We start from the raw sequence: 21,499 nt of genomic DNA, 5'->3' as shown, positions 1-21,499 counted from the left end.
GGGCGATAAGGGAGGGTGTCCCCGGGGGGGGGATGGAGTGAGGATGACAGAGGGGGTGCATGTGGGGTCCTCGGGGTGGGCGGTGTCTGGATATTGGGGTCTTTGGCGGGGGGGGGGGATGTGGGATCCCTGGAGGGGATGGGATTTGGGGTCCTTTGGCGGGGATGTGAGAACCGGGCGGGGGATCTTGGGGAGGGGGTCTGGATATGGGGCCTTTTGGGGGTGTGGATGTGGGTCCCCCCCACCTGGGGGGGATTTGGGATAAAGGGGTCCCGGGCGGGGGGGTGAGAAGCTGGTTATGAAGCCCTTGGGGAGACTCGGGGAAAGCGGGATCCCCGCGGGGTCCTGGGGGGTCCAGCCCCGGGGCGGGGGGGGTGCGTGTGTGTGTGATGCGGACGGGAACCGGCGTGTGGGGGCGATCCGGGGGGTGGGGGTGGTCCCCGGCGTGGGGGCAGATCCGAGGCGGGGGGGTGCCCCGGGGTGGGGGAGATCCCAGCCTGGGGGGGGGCTGGGGGGGGGGGGGGGGGGGGGGGCGGCGGGGGCTGTCCCGGGCTGGTGCCTCCCCCGGCCGGTGCCTCCCCCGGCCCGGCAGCGCCTCCTCCCGCCCCCCCCGCGCCAGGCGGAGCCGGAGCCGGAGCCGGAGCGGAGCCGGTGCCGGGGCGGCTCATTGCGGCGCGGGCGCGGCGGCAGCATGGCCACCACCGTGCCCTGCACCCGCTTCACCGACGAGTACCAGCTCTACGAGGAGATCGGCAAGTAAGGGCCGCCGGCACCGGGCACCGGGCACCGGGCACCGAGCACAACGGCCCCGGCCGCGGGCGGAGCGCGGGGGCGGGGCGGGGGGCGGGCGGGGGGGGGGGGCGCTGCCCGGGGCTCCGGCCGCCGCTCGGTGCAGACGTGACGCATCCCCCCCCCCCCCCCCCCCCGCGGCGGGACGGGGCACCCGGGACCGGCCCCCCCCCCCACCCCCCCAACCCCCGGGACCGGGCCTGCCCAGCCCCCCCCCCGTCGGCCGCCCCCCCCCCCCGTACTGCCCTCCCCCCGGTACTGGCCCGGGCCCCCCGCTTATACCGCCCCCCCCCCCCCCGCCCCGTACCTACCCCCCCCAGCTTCCCCCCCCCGGCCCTGGCCGCAGGGACCCCCGGGCCTTACAGCCCCCCCCGGCGGCCCGGGCCCCCAAGATCCTCCGAGTCCCGCACCCCCACCCCATAGACCCCCCCCAGTCCCTGCAGCCCCCTTGTTTTCCAAGGACCCCCCCATTCTTATGGACCCCCACTCTTACAGCCCCCCCCGATCTTTCCTGACCCCCCCAGTCCTCAACTATGCCCCAGTCAGCCCAGACCCCCCCAATCCCTCCAGGTCCCCCCACTCCCCAATCACCCATCCCTATAGACCCCCCCAGTCCTTATAGCCGCCCTTGACACTATGGACCCCCCATCCTTACAGACCCCCTCTCCATGTCTCCTGACCTCCCCAGTCCTTATAGACCCCCCCATTACTCCCGATCCCACCCCTGGCTCCTACAGACCCCCCATCCTCATAGACCCCACACATCTCTCAGATCTCCTGGTCCTTATAGCTGCCCTGGTCCCTATAGACCCCCATCCCTCCAACCCCCCCCCCCCCCCAAAGCCCTTATCAACACCATCCCCCCCCCAGCCCTTATAGCCACGCCAGTCCTTATAGACCTCCCAAACCCCCTCAGTCCTGATAGACACCCCCTTGAGTCCTTAGAGCCCCCCTGGACCCTATAGACATCCCTCACCCTCCAGACCGTCCTTGAGTCCTTATAGGCACCTGCTCCTTTTAGATGCCCCCATCCTCCAGGCCCCCCTTGCCCCCCACCCCTATAGATCCCCCAATCTCTCCAGACCCCCCCCCCCCCATCTCTATAGACCCCTCAGCCATATCTCCCCTCTGGTCCTTATAGACCTTTCTCATCCACCAGCCCCCATTAGACCCCTTTGGGCCTTATATAACTCCCCAAATCTGCTACTCCCGCCCACCAGTCGTTATAGATGCTAGCCCTTCTGGACCCTCCTAGTCCTTAAAGACCCCCCAGGTCCCCCCTACGCCCCCCGGGTCTTTCCACCCCGCCCCAGACACCCCTCCCGTGTCCATGAACCCCCCCAGGGTGGGTGTTGGGAGGAGCTGAGGAGGAGCTGGTTTTGGGGGGGCTCATTTGCCCCTGATGCTGGGGGGGGGCAGATCCCCTCGACCTGCGTGCAGGGTTGGGGGGGGTAAAACCGGGAGGCAGGGGGAAGGTGGGGGCGGACCTTGTCGGGGGAGGGGGGGACCCCTGCTATAATGGGGGGACATTTTGCAGGGGTAGACATAGTCCCTTTGGGGGTACTGGTGAGGGGACGTGGTGCTATCGGAGGCTATTCCCTCGCTTTCCCCAAAATCCAGCCCGTCCTGGTTGCCATAGCAACGTGGTGTTTCCCCCCCCCGCCATCCCTCTGTGTCACCCGCCAGCCACTGCGCGTGTCTGTCGTCCCCCCCCCCTCATGCCGGGACTGTCGGGGACATCTGCCCCCGGCCGGTGGGGAAACTGAGGCACAGCTGGGGGAGACCATGACATTCGTCCCTCCCACAGGAGCTGACACCCACCGTGTCCACCATCCCTCGGGCCACGTGGGGAGGCGACGGGGGGGACCGGGGGTGCCAGGCCACGGGGAGTTCCCCTTTGTCCCCCTGTGGTGGCAGGATCCCCACTGTCCCAGCCAGCGCAGGGCCCTCGGTGTCCCAGGATGTGGGGACCCCGTGTGGTGGCAGGGGATGGCCTGGCCCCCCCCCACGTGTCCCCCACAGGACCCCCGGCACAGCGGGGCCGGGGTGCTGCCGCGCTCTGCCGTGTCCCCAGCCCAGCTTGGGGGACGTGCCCTACGAGGGTCCCCTCTGTGCCCCCTGCCAGACGCTGCCCTGACCCCCCCCCCCAGGCGTGGGTGCTGCTGAGCACAGGCAGAGCGGGGACACCCGCTGCCCCTGGGGACCCTGGCGGGCTGGGGACAGGCAGGGGATGGGCAGGGACGTTGGTCCTGGAAGGGGGACAGGTGGTGGTGGCACTTGGCGGGGCTGCGGGCGAGCGGGTGCCGCTGCCCGGCGTGGGCATGGCCACGCTGTCCCCGTCCCCATCCCTGTCCCCGTCCCGAGGGTGCCGGTGGCCGCTGGCTCCCCGTGCCCCACCGGGTCCGCAGCCGGGCCCAGTGCCCCCTGCCACCATCGCCACCACCACCATCGCCACCACCATCACCACCATGGCCACCACTGCCATCCGGGCCACCCGCCGTCCCCATGGCAACGGGCTGCCGGTGCTGGATCCTTCCCGCGACCCCCTCTGTGATGCTGGCCCCTGGCCCCCTGCCACGCACTTGCCCCACCGAGCCCCCCCGCTCCTGTCCGGCACCCCCCAGCACCCCCCATCCGCAGGTCTCTAGCGTGCCTGGGGCGGGGGCCGAGCGGCGTCGGGGCCCCCCCCCCCAGTGTCAGGGTTCACCCCCCGGGTGCTGAGTCACAGCTGGCGCAGCCCCCAGCCATGGGGTGCTGAGTCACGGGTGGGAGCCCACCCAGGCCTGGTTTTGGGGGGGGGGAGGGCACTGAGGCAGGCGGGGGGCGCTGAGCCTGTCCCCCTCCCCAGGGGGGCTTTCTCGGTGGTCCGGCGCTGCGTCAAGCTCTGCACCGGCCATGAGTACGCTGCCAAGATCATCAACACCAAAAAGCTCTCCGCCAGAGGTAGGACACCTCCCCCCAGAAACCCCACCACCACCCATGGGGTGGGTGCCCCCGGGGCCACCCCCCCAGCCCCGCCACCTGGGGCCCATGGTGGCACCCATGGCACCCGTGGTGCTCATGGCACAGGGTGCCGTCTGGGGGTGGGGGTGCTCCGTCGGGGCTGGATCCGGCTCTCCCCCTCCCCATTCCCTCCTGCTGCCCCACGGGTTCCCCCCCCCCCCCACCGCCCTGGGCTCCCCCTCGGTGCTCCACAGCAGCCGTGGTGTCCCCTGGGGGGGTGGTGGGTTCACACGTGTGAGCAGGTTCTGTGTGCGTGTGTATGTGCACACACGTGTATGTGCATACGCTGTGCGCAAAGGGGTGTGGGTGTGTGCGTGCACAGGTGTGAGCAGTGTGTGTGTGCCTGGGGGGGGGGTGCGCACCGTTGTGAGCTCTCTGTGTGTATGCACGCAGGTGTGAGCAGTGTGTGCACGCATGAGTGTGAGCAGTGTGTGTGCATGGGCACATGTGCATGCATGGGTGTGTGTGTGCATGGGGGTGCGTGCTTGCACAGGTGTGAGGGGGGTGTGTGTGTGACGTGTATGTGGGGGGGTTACGCACAGGTGTGTGCGGGGTGTGTGTGTACATGGGGGTGTGTGTGTGCACCAGTGTGAGCTCTGTGTGTGCACACAGGGGTGTGTAGTGTGTGTGATATGTACAGGGGTGTGCGTGCATGCACAGGTGTGTGCGTGCATGCATGTATGTGTGTGCACACGTGTGTGTTCATGGGTGTGGGTGTGCACACATGTGAGCAGTGGGGGGGTGCATGAGCATGTGCATGCACAGGAGCGTGTGTGTGCTCTCGGTGTGCATGGGGGTGTGCACACAGGTGTGAGCAGGCAGAGCGCATGTGTGTGCACTGTGTCAGTGGGTTTGTGGGTGCATGTGCACGTCAGCAGCATGTGTGTGCAATGCATACACAGGTGTGTGCACTGCATGCGTGGGGGTCTATGTATGCACACGTGTGAGCAGGGTGTGTGCGTGCGCGCCTGTAGTGTGTCATGGGGTGTGCACACACCTCAGCAGTGTGTGTGCCCACTGTATGTATGGGGTGTGTGCAGGTGTGGGACATGTGTGTGCACAGGGTGCGTGGATGTAGGTGTGGGGGGGTGTGCACGTGTGTGAGCAGGCAGTGTACAGTTGCAGTGAGTGCGTGGGGGTGTACTCTGTGTGTGTACACTCACGTGTGTGTACCTTGGCCATGGAAGTGTGTGCGCGCACAGGTGTGAGCAGCGTGTGTTTGCTCTGTGTGAGTACAGTGTACGTGGGTGTGTGTGCACACACACGTGTGCGCGTTGTCTCTGTGCACACTGTACATCGGTGTATGTGCACACGTGTGTGCCGGGGTGGTGTGCACTACGTGTGAGCCGTGTGCGATCATGGCTATACATGTGTGTACACACACACACATGTGCAGAGGTGTGTGTGTGGGCAGGTGCACACCCCTGTCCATGTGTCCTCCCTGCCCAGCACAGCCCTTGCCCTGCCTGTCCCTGCCCGGCTGCCGGCCCCCCCGAGCCACCCCCAGGCCGCAGTGTGGCACAGCAGGGCTGGGCACCAGCCTGTGTGCACAGGTACAGCCGCACACAGGGACGACCACACACATGGGTACAGCTGCACACCCCAGTACAGACACATACACAGGGACAACCACACACACGGGTACAGCTGCACACAGGTATGCATACACAGGGACAGCCGCACACCGTGGTACACACACATACATGGGTACAGCCACACACAGGTACGGCCGCACACTCGTACAGTGGCAATCACAGGTACACACGTGTACAGCCACATTCTGATACAGCCGCACACACAAGTACAGCCACACACACAGGTACAGCTGCACACGGGTACAGCCGCGCATGCTGGTATGGCTGCACACACAGGTGCAGCCACATGCAGAGGTACAGCTGCACGGATGCACAGCTGCACGCACAGTTACAGCCACATGCAGGCACAGGTATGTACACCTGCATATACAGGTACAACCACACACGCGGGTACAGCTGCACACTCATACAGTGGCAAACACGGGTACACATGTGACACGTGTAGCCACGCATAGGTACAGCTGCACACACATAGAGGTACACTCGCACACACAAGTACAGCCACATACAGAGGTACACTCGTACACACTGGTCCAGCTGCAGACATGGGTACAGCCGCACACAGGCACACCCGCACACACAGGCGTGCCTGCACATGTGTGTAACTACATGTACAGCCCCCCTCCATGTACCTGGGCAGCCACACATACATCCACACCCACACACCTGCAACACATACACAACCACATACACACGCACACCCACACCCATGTACAGCCACGCATACTTGCACACCCACACCCGCACACACATCCATACATGCACAACCACACAGGTGTATATCCACACACACACGCACAGCTGCATAAACATGCACAGCCACATATGCGTGTGCACACCTGTGCATACACGTGCATACCCAGACACACCAACACCCACGTGCATGTGCCCGCAGGTGCACACCCCCACACACATGCACACCGGTACAGGCATGCACAGTCCCCATCGACACTTGCACCCTTGTGCATGCCTGCACACCCACCCACTTGCACACCCACCTGCACACCTGCACCCACCCACCCACAGAGACACGTGCACTCATACGTGGGCACCTGCGGGCTCCTCCAGCCGGGGACCGGGACGGGGACAGGGACGGGGAGAGGTGACCCCCTGTGGTGCACCTGGGGCTGGGGTGTCCCGGGGTGGGGGCGTGGGATGGGTGTCCTGGCTGACCCCTGTGTCCCCAGACCACCAGAAGCTGGAGCGGGAGGCCCGCATCTGCCGGCTGCTGAAGCACTCCAACATCGGTGAGTGACGCCTGGCCTGGGACACGCGGGTGCCACCCCGGGGGTCACCCCGGGGGTCTGCCGGGTGCCACCTGGGGACACGCTGGGTGCCACAGTGGGATATGCTGGGTGCACACCTGGGGATGTGTGGAGTCTCACCCCTGGGGTCCTGCTGGGTGCCACCCCAGGGATGTGCTGGATGCCGCCCCGGGGACATGGCGGGTGCCACCGTGGGGGGGGGGGGTGCCACTCTGGGAACATGTGGGGTCCTGCTGGGTGCGCATCCCAGGGAGACGCTGGGTGCCACCATGGGGATGTGCTGGGTGCTCCTCTGGGGATATATGAGGTCCCACCCTTGGGGTCCTGCTGGGTGCCACCACTGGGACATGCTGGGTGCCCCCCTGGGGTCCTGCTGGGTGCTACCATGGGACACGCTGGGTGCAGGTGTGAGGGCTGCGTGTGACACAGACACACGTGTCACACATGGCGGCTGCCCCGGGGGCTCCTGGGGCCGAGGCTGAGCCTGTCACTGTCCCCATCCCCGTCCCCATCCTGTCCCCACAGTGCGGCTCCACGACAGCATCTCAGAGGAGGGTTTCCATTACCTCGTCTTCGACCTGTGAGTGCGGCTGGGGGAGTCAGGGGGTGTCAGGGGGTCCTAGGGGGTTTGGGGGTGCCCGGGGCACTTGGGTCCCAGGGTGACGTGGTGCCCCGGCTGCGTTGCAGGGTGACTGGCGGTGAGCTCTTCGAGGACATCGTGGCGCGGGAGTACTACAGTGAGGCTGATGCCAGGTGAGCCCCCGCGCCCCCCCCCCCAGACCCCCCCAAACACCCCTGGACAACCCCAGCCCCCCGGTGCCCTCCCCCACACGGGGGCTGCAGGGATGGGGCAGCTCCAGCAAGGCAGGTGGGGGGGCACCCAGTGGGTGGGGGGGTGCCCCCCCCATTATCGTAACCCCCCCACTGGCTCCATTCTGCTGCCGGGTGCTCAGTGGGCTGTCCCACGTCCCACCCCCATGCTACCCCCCCTGCCGCTGAGGCCTGGCGCTGTCATGACATGTGCTGGGGGAAGGCTGGTGGCGGGGGGGGGGCCCCCAGGGCCCCCCCCGTGCCGGTGCTGAGACCCCAGTGCCCTGTGTGCCCGCCGTGTGCCCGTCCCCGTGGTCTCTGGGCTTTCACAACATTGTTTCTCCCCCTCTCTCGTTCCCCCCATCTCCGCCTCTCCCCCGCCCCCCCCCCCGTGCCCCCCACCCCCCCTCCGTCCGTCCCCTCCCCCCGTTCCCCTGTCCCTCCCTGTCTCCCATCACGCGTCGCTCGGGCTCTGTGCGTGTCCGTGTGTCCGTCCGTGTGTCTGTCCGTCCGTCCCACCGCTGCCCCTCTGCTCGCTGCCCGCTCCCCCCCGCCCCGGCACCCCCTTCCCTGTGTTTTGCCTCCTGCCCCCCACCCTGCCCCACCTCCTGCCCCTCTACCCTCCCATCCCCCCTCTCCTGCCCCCTCCCTTTATCCCCATCCTGCCCCCCTCCCACGCCCTCCCCCCCCATCCTGCTCCCTCCCACCCCCTTTACCCCATCCAACCCCTCATCCTGCCCCCCTCCCATCCCCTGCCCCTCATCCTGCCCCCCCCATCCTACCCTAATCCTGCTCCCTCCCACCCCCTTTACCCCATCCTGCCCCCCTCTCCCATCTCTTCTCCCCATCCTGTCCCCCCAACCCCTGCCCCCCGCCCCCCCCCGTTTTGTTTTGCAGTCACTGTGTCCATGAGCTATTAGCACGCGTTTCTCCCACCCATCACTTTGCCCCTGTGCAGAGAGAGCCGCAGGTCAGTATAACGGGGGGGGGGGCCGGGGGGGCCGTGCCCCCCGTGCTGCCCCCCGCCCGCCGGAGCATCCCGCTTCCCGGCCCCCCGCTCCCCTTGCTGGGACCCCGCTTTGGGGCTCTCTCCTCCCTCCTTTTTCTGACACCCGCCCCCAATTTTTTTGCACCCCCTTGCAGGGATGTTGCCCCCCCGCCCCTCCATGCCCCAGCACCCCCAGCCAGGTGGGGGCCCCCCCTTCACCCCCATTTCAGCCTCTCATCCCCCCGCTCCTTCCCTCTTTCTTTCTTGTCTCGTCTCCATCTGCCCTCCCCGCACCTCCCGTCCCCCCCCGTGAGTCCTGTCTGGGGGACCCCGGCGTCCAGGCAGCAGCAGGGCTGGGAGGGGTCCCCACGGAGAGGGGGCACAGCATCATCATTAGGGTGACCCCCATGGCTCCATGCCAAGACGGGAGCACCCCGTGATGGGCACCCAGGGGTGAGCCCTGCCCCCAGGCAGGGGCACGGGGGGGGGGGGGGGTGCCAAGCTCAGCACCCCCCCCTGCAATGTGAGATCACTGCTTGTTTTTGTAGGGTCCCGTCCCCCCAAGGGTGCAGCACGGTGCTGGCAGCGGCGCAGGGGGCTGGTTTGAGGGGGGCACAGGTCCCGGGTGCCCCCAGGCAGGGGGGGTGATGGAGGTGGTGGTGGCAGGGGCAGCATGCCCCTGACCCCCCACCTCGACGTTTGCATGCAGCCACTGCATCCAGCAGATCCTGGAGGCTGTCCTCCACTGTCACCAAATGGGGGTCGTCCACAGGGACCTCAAGGTGAGTGACCCTCATCCGTCCATCCATCCCTCTGCACAGGGCAGTTCTCCCCCCTCCCAGGTCTCGGGGTCCCTGGGTCCCCACAGCTTAGGGGGGGGCCCAGCTCAGTGGGTCCCCGAGCCCCCAGGTCCTGGGGGTGGGGGTTAATGAGCTCCCCCTGGGGCTGGGGGGTCCCCTCTGCTCTGAGTGCCTCCAGCTGCCACCTCCCCTTTCTGGGGGTGTGTGTGACCCCCCCCTATTCACAGCACACTCGCGCTGAGTTGGGTGTTCACAGCGACCCCCCCCCCCACCCCAGCTCGCCCCCACATCCCCCCATTGGGGTGCGGGGTGGGGAGGGGCTCGAGCTTGGCTATGGGGTGGGTCGGGGGGGGGGACGACATGGGGACAGGGTGACGCTGAGCTGTGGGGCTCTGCCACCTGGGCACCCCCCGGCCATTCGGCACGGGGCTCAGCCCCCCTGCCCACGGCACGGGAGGGGGCTGGCAGACGGGCAGGACCCTCTCGATGGTGGCTGCAAAGCCCCCTCTGCTTCCCCCCCCCCCGGCCCGGTTCCTCCTGTCCCCTCCTCACCCTGTGCCTGGCGCTGCCCGCGGCAGCCGGAGAACCTGCTCCTGGCCAGCAAGTGCAAAGGGGCGGCGGTGAAGCTGGCCGACTTCGGCCTCGCCATCGAGGTGCAAGGTGATCAGCAGGCCTGGTTCGGTGAGTGCCACCACCTGCCCATGCCCACCGCGTCCCTCTCCCGTGCCCACCGCGTCCCCCCATGCCAACCCTGTCCCTGCACCGTGCCCACCGCGTCCCTGTCCCGTGCCCACCGCATCCCCCCATTCCCACCCTGTCCCTGTGCCGTGCCACGTCCCCGTCCTCTGCCCACCGTGCCCTGCCCCATCCCTGCTGCGTCCCTGCCCCGCGCCCACAGCATCCCGCCCACTGTGTGCCAGCCCTGTGCCCACTGCGTACCCCCCCGGGCCCACCGCATCCCTGTCCTGTGCCCACCATGTCCCTGCGCCATGCCCACTGTGTCCTTGCACCATGCCCACTGCATCCCACCCTGTCCCTGTCCCTGCCCGCCGCAGCGGCTCAGCTCAGCCCAGCTCAGCTCAGCTGCCGTCTCCATCCCAGGCTTCGCGGGCACACCTGGCTACCTCTCCCCCGAAGTCCTGCGCAAAGAGGCCTACGGCAAACCCGTGGACATCTGGGCATGCGGTAAGAGCCCATCCCTGCCCGACCCCTGCCTGAGCCCTGCCTGATCTCCATCCCGGTCCCACCCTGTCCCCATCCCGGCTGTGTGCCCCGGCCGTGCTGCGCTCTCCCGGCTGGGTGGGTGCTGCCGTGGGGGACGGTGCCATCCTGGCAGCACTGGGGAGGCTGGCACAGGGACAGGCCATGTCGGGGACACTGCCGTCCTGTGTCCGCAGCCCCGCCCCCCGGCCCTGACCCCGCTCTCCCTCACCCAGGTGTCATCCTGTACATCCTGCTGGTGGGCTACCCGCCATTTTGGGACGAGGACCAGCACAAACTCTACCAACAGATCAAGGCTGGTGCCTACGATGTAAGTCCCTGGCGCCAGGCACCCCCCGCACAGTGGCTGGCTGGCCCGTTAACTCTGGAACCTACTGAGGGATGCTACAGCTAGTCGCCACCAGGCAGAGCCTGGGGGATGGCTTTGGGCCATGTCTCCGGTGGCTGGCTGGGGACATGTGGGGAGGTGGAGGGACACGGGCACCGTGGGGCTGCCCCTCCCCAGCCATCAGCCCCCTGTGTCCCATCCCCCCCACAGTTCCCTTCACCCGAGTGGGACACGGTCACCCCCGAAGCGAAAAACCTCATCAACCAGATGCTGACCATCAACCCCGCCAAGCGCATCACAGCCCACGAAGCCCTCAAGCACCCGTGGGTCTGCGTAAGTGCTGTGTCCCCCCGTCGTTCCCCTGCCCCGGTGTGTGTCCCCCGGCCCGGTGGCCGCCGACACCTGGCGCTGACCCCCCTTGTCCCCTGCAGCAACGCTCCACCGTGGCCTCCATGATGCACAGGCAGGAGACAGTCGAGTGTCTGAAAAAGTTCAACGCCCGGAGGAAGCTCAAGGTGAGATCTTCTCCAGGGAGAAGCCTGGGCTGGATCCGACCCTGGCCGTGCCCAGTGTTCCCCCACCTGGCACAGCACCATCCCTTTCCACGGGCACAGTCCCACCCTGCCCATGCCTGGTGCAGTATGGTCGCATCCTGGCAGCGCCTAGTGCAGCACCGTCCTGTCCCAGGCACCCCACGGTCCCATCCTGGCCACACTCGGTGCTTTGCCAAGGGCCACAGTCCCATCCCAGTGGTACCCGGTGCAGCACAGTCCAATCCTGGCCCTGCGTGGCACATCACCCCGTCCCATGGCCCCATCCTGCTCTCCCCCATCCCATTGCCCTGTCTCAGGGCCTCATCCTGCACCCCCCCCTCCCTTGCAGGGCGCCATCCTCACCACCATGTTGGCCACCAGGAACTTCTCAGGTAAGGGGGGGGCTCCCGCTGGCCGGGGGGGGGCCGGGGGCCACAGCCCCCCCGCCTGCAGCCCCCGCCGAGGCCGATGCCCCCCCTCCCCGTCTCTCTGTCGCTGTCTTTCTCTCTTTTTCCCACACCCCCCTACCCCCTTAACCCCCCCCCCCATTTTTTCCCTGTCGGCGAGGATGGGGGCGTGCGTTAGCCAAGGGGGGGGGCAGGATCCGGCCCCCCCCACCCCACACACACAGCAGCAGGTAGTGCCCCGTCCCCGTGTCGTCCCCCCACCCCCCCCCCCCCACTCCAGTGGCTGGCGGTGGAGGTGGCGGGGGGGGACACACACACGTGGAGGTGGGGGGACACACACACACGACGACGGAGCAGCGTCAGCCACCCCCAGGCCTGACGCCAGGGTGATGGACACCCCAGGACTTGGTGTTGGGGAGGGTGGAGGGGTGGGAAGGTGGGGGTCCCGGCTGCAGCCCCCCCCCCCCAACCTGCCCCCACCTCCCTAACAGGAGCTCTGCTCCCTTTCTCTCTCCTCTCTCTCTCTCTCTCTCTCTCTCTCTCTCTCCTGCCCGTCCTCTGCCCGTCTCCTGCCCGCAGTGGGCAGACAGACCACCGCTCCTCCGACCATGTCGGCGGCCGCCGCCGGGGCCCCCCTGGGGCTGGTGGAACAAGGTAGACGCGTCTGCAAAGGGCCCCCCCCGCCCCCCCCCACCGGCCCCGCTTGGTTTCTGTGTGTCCCCCCCCCAACTCCCAGCCCCAGATCCTTTGTCCCTTGTCCCCCCCAAACCATCCTCTTCCTCACCTACACCCCCCCCCAACGGGTTTCGGGTGCCCTCCTCGGAAATCGGAGCGCATGCATGGCCCCCCTGCATTGCCCCCCCCCCCGCACCCCCTCCCACCAGCCTCTCCCCCTCCCCACGGGGACCGAGAGATGCCACTGCCCCCACCCCCTGCTATCACCCCCCCAGCTGGTCCCGGGGGGGTCTCTGTGGCGGCCCCCCCCCCCCCCGGTGCTTGTCCCCCCCCAATCCCAGGCGGGGCTGCTTGGGTGCTTGTGCCCTGCTCCGGGCCAGTGGTCCCTGGTGGGGGGGGGGACACTGTGGTGGCACCCCCTGGGGACACCCAACTGGGTCAGCAATGGGGAGCTGGGGGGGGCATAATTTTAGGGTGTGTGTCCCCCATTGCTCCCACACCATGGCACTGCCTCCCCGCCCCCCCACACACAGGGGGGGCACACCGGCGCATGGAGGGGGGCAAACCCACTGCATGTCCCATGTACCCCCCGTGCCCCCCCTGTGTCCCCCACCCTGCAGGCCTGCCCCCCTGCATGTGCCCCCCCCCCCCCCGCATGCCCCCCCCGCACGGCTTCCCGAGAGCTGCAGCCGGTGTTCGTGGCGCCGCGAAACACTCGGCGGGTCTTAAACCGTGCCCCCCCCCTCCCCGGGCTATAGCTGGCCCCCCCCCCGCCGGGGATCCCCGGCCCCCCCCAATTCGGCTCTGGTTTAAACCCCCACCTCTCAGCACCCGCCTGCTTTCAGAGGAGGGACCGGGACCCTTGGGGACACCCCGCCAGGGACCCCCGTGGGGACATGGGTCTGCCGGGGGGGCAGGGGTGTCCCCTTCCCCCCCCCATCAGCCCCCCCCTCCCCATTGGGTGCTGCTCCGTGCCACCCTGCTGTCACCAGACTTGTCACTGCACAGGCTCCCCCACCACCCCATGATGCCGGGGGGGGGGGGGGGGTTCCCGAGCTCAGAGAAGTGATGAGGATGCTCGAGGTGGCACCCCCCCCCGCCCCGGCCACTTGTGTCCCCCCTGCCATGTCCCTGTCCCCCCCCGCCACTGGCCAGAGATCGCGATAGCAGTGACAGATGCTCCCCCTGGCCTGTCCTTGTCCCCCTCCAAGGTGACACTGGGGGGGCACAGGGGGCCGCCCCACCCCTGGACTCAACTCATCTTTTTTATGTTTTTTTTTTATGTTTTCCCTTTTTCCTCCTTTCCCCCCCCCCCGTTTCTCTCTCGCCCCCCCTCTCCTCTCTCTCTCTCGCTTTCCTCTCTGCATTTCTCCAAGGTAAGCCAGCCCTGCCCCCACCTGCGGGGGCCTTCAGGATGGGGACCCCCCCAGCTCCTGTGTGTGTGTCCCAGGATGGGGACCCTCCCCCAGGATGGGGACACCCCCAGAATGGGGACACCCCCCTCCCAGCGTGTGCCCCCCTCCCCCCGACACCGGGGTGGTGGGTGCTGCCAGCACCCTGGGGGGGGGGGCATCAGGGTGGGGGGCCGGGAGGGGGGTGTTGGGGGGGGACACACACAAGGTGTCCCTTGTCCCCAAAAGAGGAGTCAGCTGCTGATGCTCTCTCCCCCCCCCCCCACAGCAGCTAAGAGCTTACTGAACAAGAAGGCGGATGGTGTGAAGGTGAGGGGCCGGGGGGGGGGGCCGAGGGGGGGCCGCCCCCCCCCCACCTCGTGCCACTGAGGCCCCCCCCTTTTTTCTCCCCCCCCCAGCCCCAGACCAACAGCACCAAAGGCAGTGCCGGTGTCACCAGCCCCAAGGGGACGCTCCCACCCGCCGCGCTGGTAGGTGTCCCCCTCCTCGCACCCCCCCCCCCACCCACCCACCCCCCTCAGGCCAGATCCATCCCGCCAGCCCATCCCATCCATCGCCATACGCCCCCCCCCACCCCCCCACCCTCATCCGCCTGTCTGTCCATCCAGCTGTCCCTGGTGTCGCTGGGGATGGGGGGGGGTGGCATGAGAATGGGGAGGGGGAGTGCAGGATACGGGCACGGGGGTGCCCTGCAAGATGGACGGCAAGGTGGGTGCAGGATACGATCATGGGGTGCCCCGTCATGCGGACGGCGAGGTGGGAGCAGGATACGGGCACGGGGATGTTGCACCGTACAGACAAGGTGGGTGCAGGATACGGGCACGGGGATGCTGAGCACGACCCCGCTGGTCAGGTAAGTGCAGGATACGGGCACGGGGCGGCCTGGCTGGCACAGCGGCTGCAGGATGCGGGGATGACCTGGCAATGTGGACAGCGAGGTGGGTGCAGGATATGGGCACGGGGACGCCTGGCCGGCACAGCAAGTGCAGGATACGGGCACGAGCGTGGCTGGCTGGTTCCCTGCGCGCAGGATACGGGCAGAGGGATACCCAGCCCACAAGGCAGGTACAGGATACGGGCATGGGGATGCCCAGCCAGCACAGGGGGGGCAGGATACGGCCATGGGGATGTCTGGCTGGTTCTGTGAGTGCAGGATGTGGACATGGGGATGGCCGGCAGGTACAGCGAGTGCAGGATGCGGGCCGAGGGATGCTCGGCTGGCACAGTGAGTGGAGAACGCAGGCACAGGGATGCCCGGCTGGCACAGCAAGTGCAGGATATGGGCACGGGGCTGCCCTCCACGACCTGGCCGGCTCCTCCTCGACCGTCCACGGGGGTCCCGCTGCGTCTCTCTCCCCCGACTGTCTCCCCTCTTCCCCCCCCCCCCCCGCCCTCCAGCCTCCGTCTTTCTGTGAATTAAACCATTTCGCTTTCGCTGGACTAATGACTCTCTGCTTCTCTCCCCCCCCTCTGCCCCTCCCCGAATCCGGTCTGGGTCTCTCTTCGCCCCCGTCCGCGTGCTGCTCGCTCCGTCGTCCCCCCTGCTCCGTTGTCCCCCCTCCCGGGCTCTCGCTTCCTCCCCCCCCCGCCTCTGTCTCTCTCCCTTCTCCCATAGGAGCCTCAAACTACTGTAATTCATAACCCCGCGGACGGCATAAAGGTATTGCTGCCTCTCTTCCCTTCTCGCCTCGCCCGCGTTCGTTAGCCCCCGGGGTCATTTGGGGCCCCGCTTTCCGCCTCCATCTTTCCCCCCCCCCCCAGCATCAGCCATGGCGCAGGGCAGGGAGGGGGCTGACGTGGCGCTGGAGCGGATGAGGAGCGCGCACGGGGCGCGGTGACGGCGGGGGCTCCCCTGCCCCGCGGTATCTGGCATCGCCGGGGTCCTGCCGAGCCCCAGCCGGGCTCATCCCCCCCTCCATCCCCAGCCGGGCCGGATTCTGACCCTCTCTGTTTGTCTCTCTCCCCCCGCACCGCCGCCTTCCCACTGGCAGGAGTCGTCTGATAGCACCAACACCACCATCGAGGACGAGGACACAAAAGGTGATGGGGGAGCGAGAGGGCTGTGGGGCGCACCTGGCACTGGGATGCACTGGGCTGCACTGGGAGGGTGCCGGGATGCACTGGGATGGAGCTGGGATGCACTGGGACAGCGCTGGGATGCACTGGGAGGGTGCTGGAATGCATTGGGATGGAGCTGGGATGCACTGGGACAGCGCTGGGATGGCACCAGGATGCATTGGGGTGTACTGGAATGTAACTGGAATGCATTGGGACACACTGTAATGGCACTGGGATGCTCTGGGATGGCAGCAGGATGCATTGGAGTGCACTGGGATGGAAATGGGATGGATTGGGACACACTGTACTGGCACGGGGACGCATTGGGATGGCACTGGGGTGGGCTGAGATGGCACCAGGATGCATTGGGGTGCGCTGGGATGGCACTAGGATGCATTGGGGTGAACGGGAATGAATTAGGACACACTGCAATGGCATAGGGGCAGACTAGAACGGCACTGGGATGCTCTGGAATGGCACCGAGGTGCACTGGGATGCATTGAGATGGCACTGGGATGCACCACCATGCACTGGGATGGCACTGGGATTCATTGAGATGGCCTGGGATGTGCTGACATGCACTGGGGTAGTGCTGGCATGCACTGAGATATATTAATGTGGCACTGGAATGGACTGGCATGTCACTGGGATTCACTGGAATGATGCTGGGACACACTGGGATGGTACCAAGATTAATTGAGATGCACTGGATAGAACTGGGCTGTACTGGGATGTATTGGGATGCACTGGAATGGCACTAGGACACAGCAGATTGGCGCTGAGATGCAGTGGGATGCACTGGGACAAACTGGAGTGCAACGATATGCTCTAGAGCAGTACTGGCACACACTGGGATGGAACTGGGCTGTATTGGAATGTACTAGGATGCAATAGGATGACAATGGGACATACTGGGATGGAACTGGGCTGTGTTGGAATGCACTGGAATGCACTGGAAAACATTGAGATGCACTAGGATGGCACAGGAGTGGCATTGAGATGCACTGGGATATAGTGGCGTGGCACTGAGATGCAGCAGAATGGCACTGGAACACAGGGTGACATAGGAATGGACCGAGATGGTACTGGAATGCACTGAGATACAGTAGAATGGTACCAAGATGAATTGAGGTGCGCTGGAATGGCAGTGGGATGCACTGGATGGAACTGGGGTGGGCAGGAATGCAGTAGAATGGTACTGGGATGCACTGGGAAGCAGTAGAATGGTACTGCAATACACTGGAATGGAACTGGGATGTATTGGGATGCACTGGAATAGCACTGGGACACAGTAGATTGGCACTGAGATGCAGTGGGATGTACTGGGGCAAACTGGAGTGTAACGATATGCTCTGGGATAGCACTGGGACATACTGGGATGGAACTGGGCTGTATTGGAATGCACTGGAGTGGCGTCAGGGTGAAATGAGGCATTGGGATATAGTGGAGTGGACTGCATTGAAATGGCACTGGAACACACTGGGATTGCACTGAGGTGCACTGTAATTCAACAGCATGATGCTGGCATGCACTGGGATAGAACTGGGGTGAACTGGAATGCTTGGAATGGCACTGGGACACAGTAAGCTGGCACTGGGTTGCATTGAAATGCACTGGGATGGCCCTGAGATGTACTGATGTAAACTGGGGTGTATCATGATGCACTGGAATGGTACTGGAATGTACTGGGGTGTCACTGGGATGCAGTAGGATTGCACTGGGATGGAACTGGGGCATATTGGAATGCACTGGGATGTATCAGAGTGCACTGGAGTGGCACTGGGATGTGTTGTGATGCACTTGCATGGAACTGGGATCTATTGTAATATACTGGAATGGCACTGAGCCACAGTGGGATGGCTCTGGGAGACACTGGTATGGAACTGGCTGTATTGGGATACACTGGAATGGCACTGGGACATGCAGGGGTAACATTGGGATGCACTGGGAGATGCTGAGCTGGCACTGGGATGGCACTAGGCAGCACTGGGACATGCTGGGAGGGCCCAGGACACCTGGGCTGTGGGGGTGCTGAGACCGGTGTGGCAGAGCTGCGCGGACCCTGGGCACATGGACGTCCCTGTGTCTGTCCGTCTGTCTGTCCCCATGGCCCATGCATCTGTCCCCATAGTCTTTCTGTCCCCAAGGTCTGTATGTCTGTCTTCATGGTCCGTCTGTCTGACCCCATTGTCTGTGCCTGCTCCATGGTCCGTCTGATTGTCCCCATGCTCCCCTCGCCCCCCCCCCCACATGTCTCTTCTCCATGTCCCATGTCACCGTGTTTGTCCTCAAATCCCTTCCACCCGTCCCCACGGTGTGTGTCCATCCCTCTCCTGCCCGCCCCCCCCCCCCCCCCCCCACCATCTCCACCGCCCCCCCCATCCCTCCCCTCCGTCCTAGGGGACCCCGACGTGGGGACGGGGATGGGGTGGTGACACTGGCCGTCCCCCCCCCCCAGCCCGCAAGCAGGAGATCATCAAGATCACGGAGCAGCTCATCGAGGCCGTCAACAACGGGGACTTTGAAGCCTATGCGTGAGTGGGGTCCCGTGGGCGGGGCAGGGTGGGGCCAGGCAGGGCGGGGGAGGGTGGGGCCAGGCAGGGCCGCTGCTCACCCACTGCCTTGCAGGAAGATCTGCGATCCGGGGCTCACCTCCTTCGAGCCCGAGGCCCTGGGCAACCTGGTGGAGGGCATGGACTTCCACCGCTTCTACTTCGAGAACTGTGAGTGCCCGGCGCTGCCTGCGCCCTGCCTGCACCCTCTCCCTGTCCCCTGCCTGCCCCCCCCGCCTGTCCTGCCTGCCCCTCTTGCCTGTCTCCTGCCTGCCTGCCCATCCCATAGGTCCCCTGCCTATTTGCCTTACCTGTCCCTGTCTGCCCCCCCCCCCCACCTGCCTGCCAGGCAATCTTGTCCATCCCGTCCCCTTCTTCTGCCTGTCCCTCTGTCCAGCCAAACTTCCCAGCCCTTGCGCAGCCCCTGCCTGTCCCCTCTCTGTCCCTGCTTGGTCTGTCTGTCCATCCATCCTGCCCATCCTTCCTGTTCCCCTGCCCATCCTCTGCCTGGCCACTGCCTGCTGCCCTGCCTGTTCCCCATCTGGTTCTCTTCTGCCTGCCTGTCCTGTCTGCATGTCCATCCACCTGTCTCTGCCTGCTTGTCCATCCTGCCTGCACCCTCCCTGCCCATCCTGCCTGCCTGTCCATACACTCCTCCCTGCCTGTATCCCTCCCTGCCTGCCCATCCTGTCTGTCCCTCCTGCCTTTATCCCTCCCAGCGTCCCTATCCATCCTGCCTGTGCAACCTGCTTGTCCCGTCTGCCTGTCCATCCGCCCTGCCTGCCCATCCTGCCTGCTTCCCTGAATCCCTCCCCGCCTGCCCAGCCCCATGCCTGCTTGGCCGTCCATCCACCTGCCATGCCACCATCCCTGCCCGTTCCCCTCCCTGCACCGCTGACGGCCGCCCCCGCTTCGCAGTACTCTCCAAGAACAACAAGCCGATCCACACAACCATCCTGAACCCCCACGTCCACGTCATCGGCGAGGACGCCGCCTGCATCGCCTACATCCGCCTCACCCAGTACATCGATGCCCAGGGCCGGCCTCGCACCAGCCAGTCGGAGGAGACCCGCGTCTGGCACCGCCGCGACGGCAAGTGGCAGAACGTCCACTTCCATGGCTCAGGGGCCCCCGTCGCCCCGCTCCAGTGAAGGTGAGAGCGGGATCAGGGTTTGGGGGGGGGCGGTACCGGTGTACCCCAGTTCTGGCTCACCCCGGGGCGGGGGGTCCCCCCCATCCCTGCAGAGCTCGCGGTGGCTGTCCTGGTTCCAGCCCGATGGAGACGGCGATGGGAGCCGAGCCGGCAGCCGGAGCTGCGGCCCCGAAGCACGCGTCCGCATGCCTGTCCCCCCCTCCGCCCCGGCCCCTGCTCCTCCCCCCCTCCAGTGCCTGTGTTTGCAGAAAACAAAAAGACAAAAAAAAAAAAAAAAAAAAAAAAAAAAAAAAAAAAAAAAAAAAAGCCAAAATGACAACAACAACAAAAAAAAGGCAAAAAAAAAAAAAAAGGGGGAAAAAAAAAGAAACCAAATGAACAAACCCCAATCCAACCAAACACACACCCAAAAACCAACCCAGCCGCTCGGCCACAGCCAGGGGGGCTGGGGGGGATGCCTCTGCGCCCAGACACCCCCCCCCGCCTGACTCTGCCTTGGGGGGGGGAGTCTCCTGGCTGGCAGGGGGCGGTGGTGGTGGTGGCGGGGGTCCCGACCCCCCCCGGCTGTGCTTGTGGCGTTTCGCTGTTGCTGGTGGTGGATGTTGTTCTCTGGACGCCGCGCCGCTTTCGCTCTTTCCCTCCCTCGTCCCTGTACATAGAGAGAGCTCTTTATTTTTGAATTCCCACGGGGGGCCCCCAGCCCCGGGGGGGGGGCTGCTGGCTGGTAAGCGAGGTGGGGGGGGGGGGGCGGGGGGAACCAACACCTGACCCACTCCCCCCCCCCCCCCAAAGTCTGCTGCTGCCCCAGGAGCAATGCCCACGGGGGACCGAGGCTGATCGTGGGTGCTGCTGGGGTGGGGGCATGGTGGGTGCCTTTGGGAGGGTCCCCTGGCGGGCACCCCTGTGTCCCCATCCTGCTGACAAAGACCGGGCACCCAGCACCTTGATTCCCCCTCCCCAGGCAGGCGGGTGGCTGGGTGCCGGCTCTGGGTGCTGGTGGCTTTTTTTGGCAGGGGTAACGGGGTTGGGGGGAGAGGGGGGAATGTGGGTGCCACGTAATGGGGCTGGGGGGGGGGGGAGGTGGCCGGGGGGCTGTGGCCCAGGTGGCGGGGATCGGGGCGGGGGGATCGGGGTGATCCAGCCAGCACTGACGCAGCATCGAAAGCACTTTAGACTAAGAGAACGGGTCTCTTAGGGGGCACAGGCTGCTCCGCCAGGTGCCGGGGGTCCCCCCGCCGCTCCCCCCCCCGCCATGGCACAGGGGCACTGGGCAGCGCTCCCGGCTCTGGCCAAGGGCATTTGCTCCCCTTCCGCATCCCTTCCCCCCCGGCCAGCACCCGGGGGGACCCCATCTCCCACAACTCCCCTTCCCCGGGGGAGGCATCACCCCACTCCGGGCACTTCCCGGCTCGGCCACGCGTTTTCCCCGGGGGTTCCCCTTCCTCCATCTCCACGTCCGGAGGCGCCGTGTGTTGCTGGGGGCTGATTTTGGCTGTGGGGGGGTGGGGTGTGGGGGGGTGTAAGGGCGGGAGGGCCGGGGGATATTTTTTTTTTTTTTAAATTATTATTATTTTTTTCTGCATGCCCTTTGCGCGGGAGCAAACCTCGGGCGCTAACGCTGTATGTCGAGGAGCTGAGCTGAGCTGTTACTGTCCCATGAATGCTGGTGGATCGTTGCCAAATTTTTCTCTTCTCCTCCCCTTTTCTCTCATTCTTTTTCCAATCCCCCCACCCCCGGCATATTCCCCCCCACCCGACCCCTTTGTCTTTTCTTTCTGAGCCTTGTAAGTGTAAAAGATGACTCTGATTTCGTTTTTGTCTCGGGAAAACTGCAAATAAATTATGAGGAAAAACAACTGACAAAAAAAAAAAAAAAAAATAGCTGGAGGGAGAAGGCTGAGTGGATCCGT

General features: G+C 65.8%; 1 protein-coding gene across 6 annotated transcripts; it reads left to right on the top strand.

The window, feature by feature from the left end:
• Positions 1 to 607: 607 nt before the first annotated feature.
• On the top strand, positions 608 to 21,445 carry CAMK2B (calcium/calmodulin dependent protein kinase II beta). Of its 6 annotated transcripts, none has more exons than XM_030034752.2 (21): positions 608 to 756; positions 3,638 to 3,732; positions 6,575 to 6,634; positions 7,178 to 7,232; positions 7,340 to 7,405; positions 9,160 to 9,232; positions 9,829 to 9,931; positions 10,352 to 10,435; positions 10,687 to 10,781; positions 11,010 to 11,132; positions 11,231 to 11,314; positions 11,682 to 11,724; positions 12,319 to 12,393; positions 14,098 to 14,135; positions 14,225 to 14,296; positions 15,442 to 15,486; positions 15,818 to 15,866; positions 18,343 to 18,418; positions 18,513 to 18,607; positions 19,355 to 19,589; positions 19,682 to 21,445. In XM_030034752.2, exons 1-20 carry the CDS (start codon positions 692 to 694, stop codon positions 19,585 to 19,587), a joined length of 1,629 nt encoding a protein of 542 aa, XP_029890612.1. In that variant the 5' UTR covers positions 608 to 691; the 3' UTR covers positions 19,588 to 19,589; positions 19,682 to 21,445. The 6 variants fall into 6 exon arrangements, with proteins under 6 accessions (XP_029890612.1, XP_029890611.1, XP_029890616.1 ...); XM_030034751.2 differs by having other exon boundaries at positions 14,095 to 14,135; XM_030034756.2 differs by lacking the exon at positions 12,319 to 12,393 and having other exon boundaries at positions 14,095 to 14,135.
• Positions 21,446 to 21,499: the final 54 nt, after the last annotated feature.

Source organism: Aquila chrysaetos, chromosome 13 (assembly GCF_900496995.4).
Source record: "Aquila chrysaetos chrysaetos chromosome 13, bAquChr1.4, whole genome shotgun sequence".
NCBI classification, from domain to species: domain Eukaryota; kingdom Metazoa; phylum Chordata; class Aves; order Accipitriformes; family Accipitridae; genus Aquila; species Aquila chrysaetos.
This window is presented reverse-complemented; position numbering and strand designations above follow the sequence as displayed.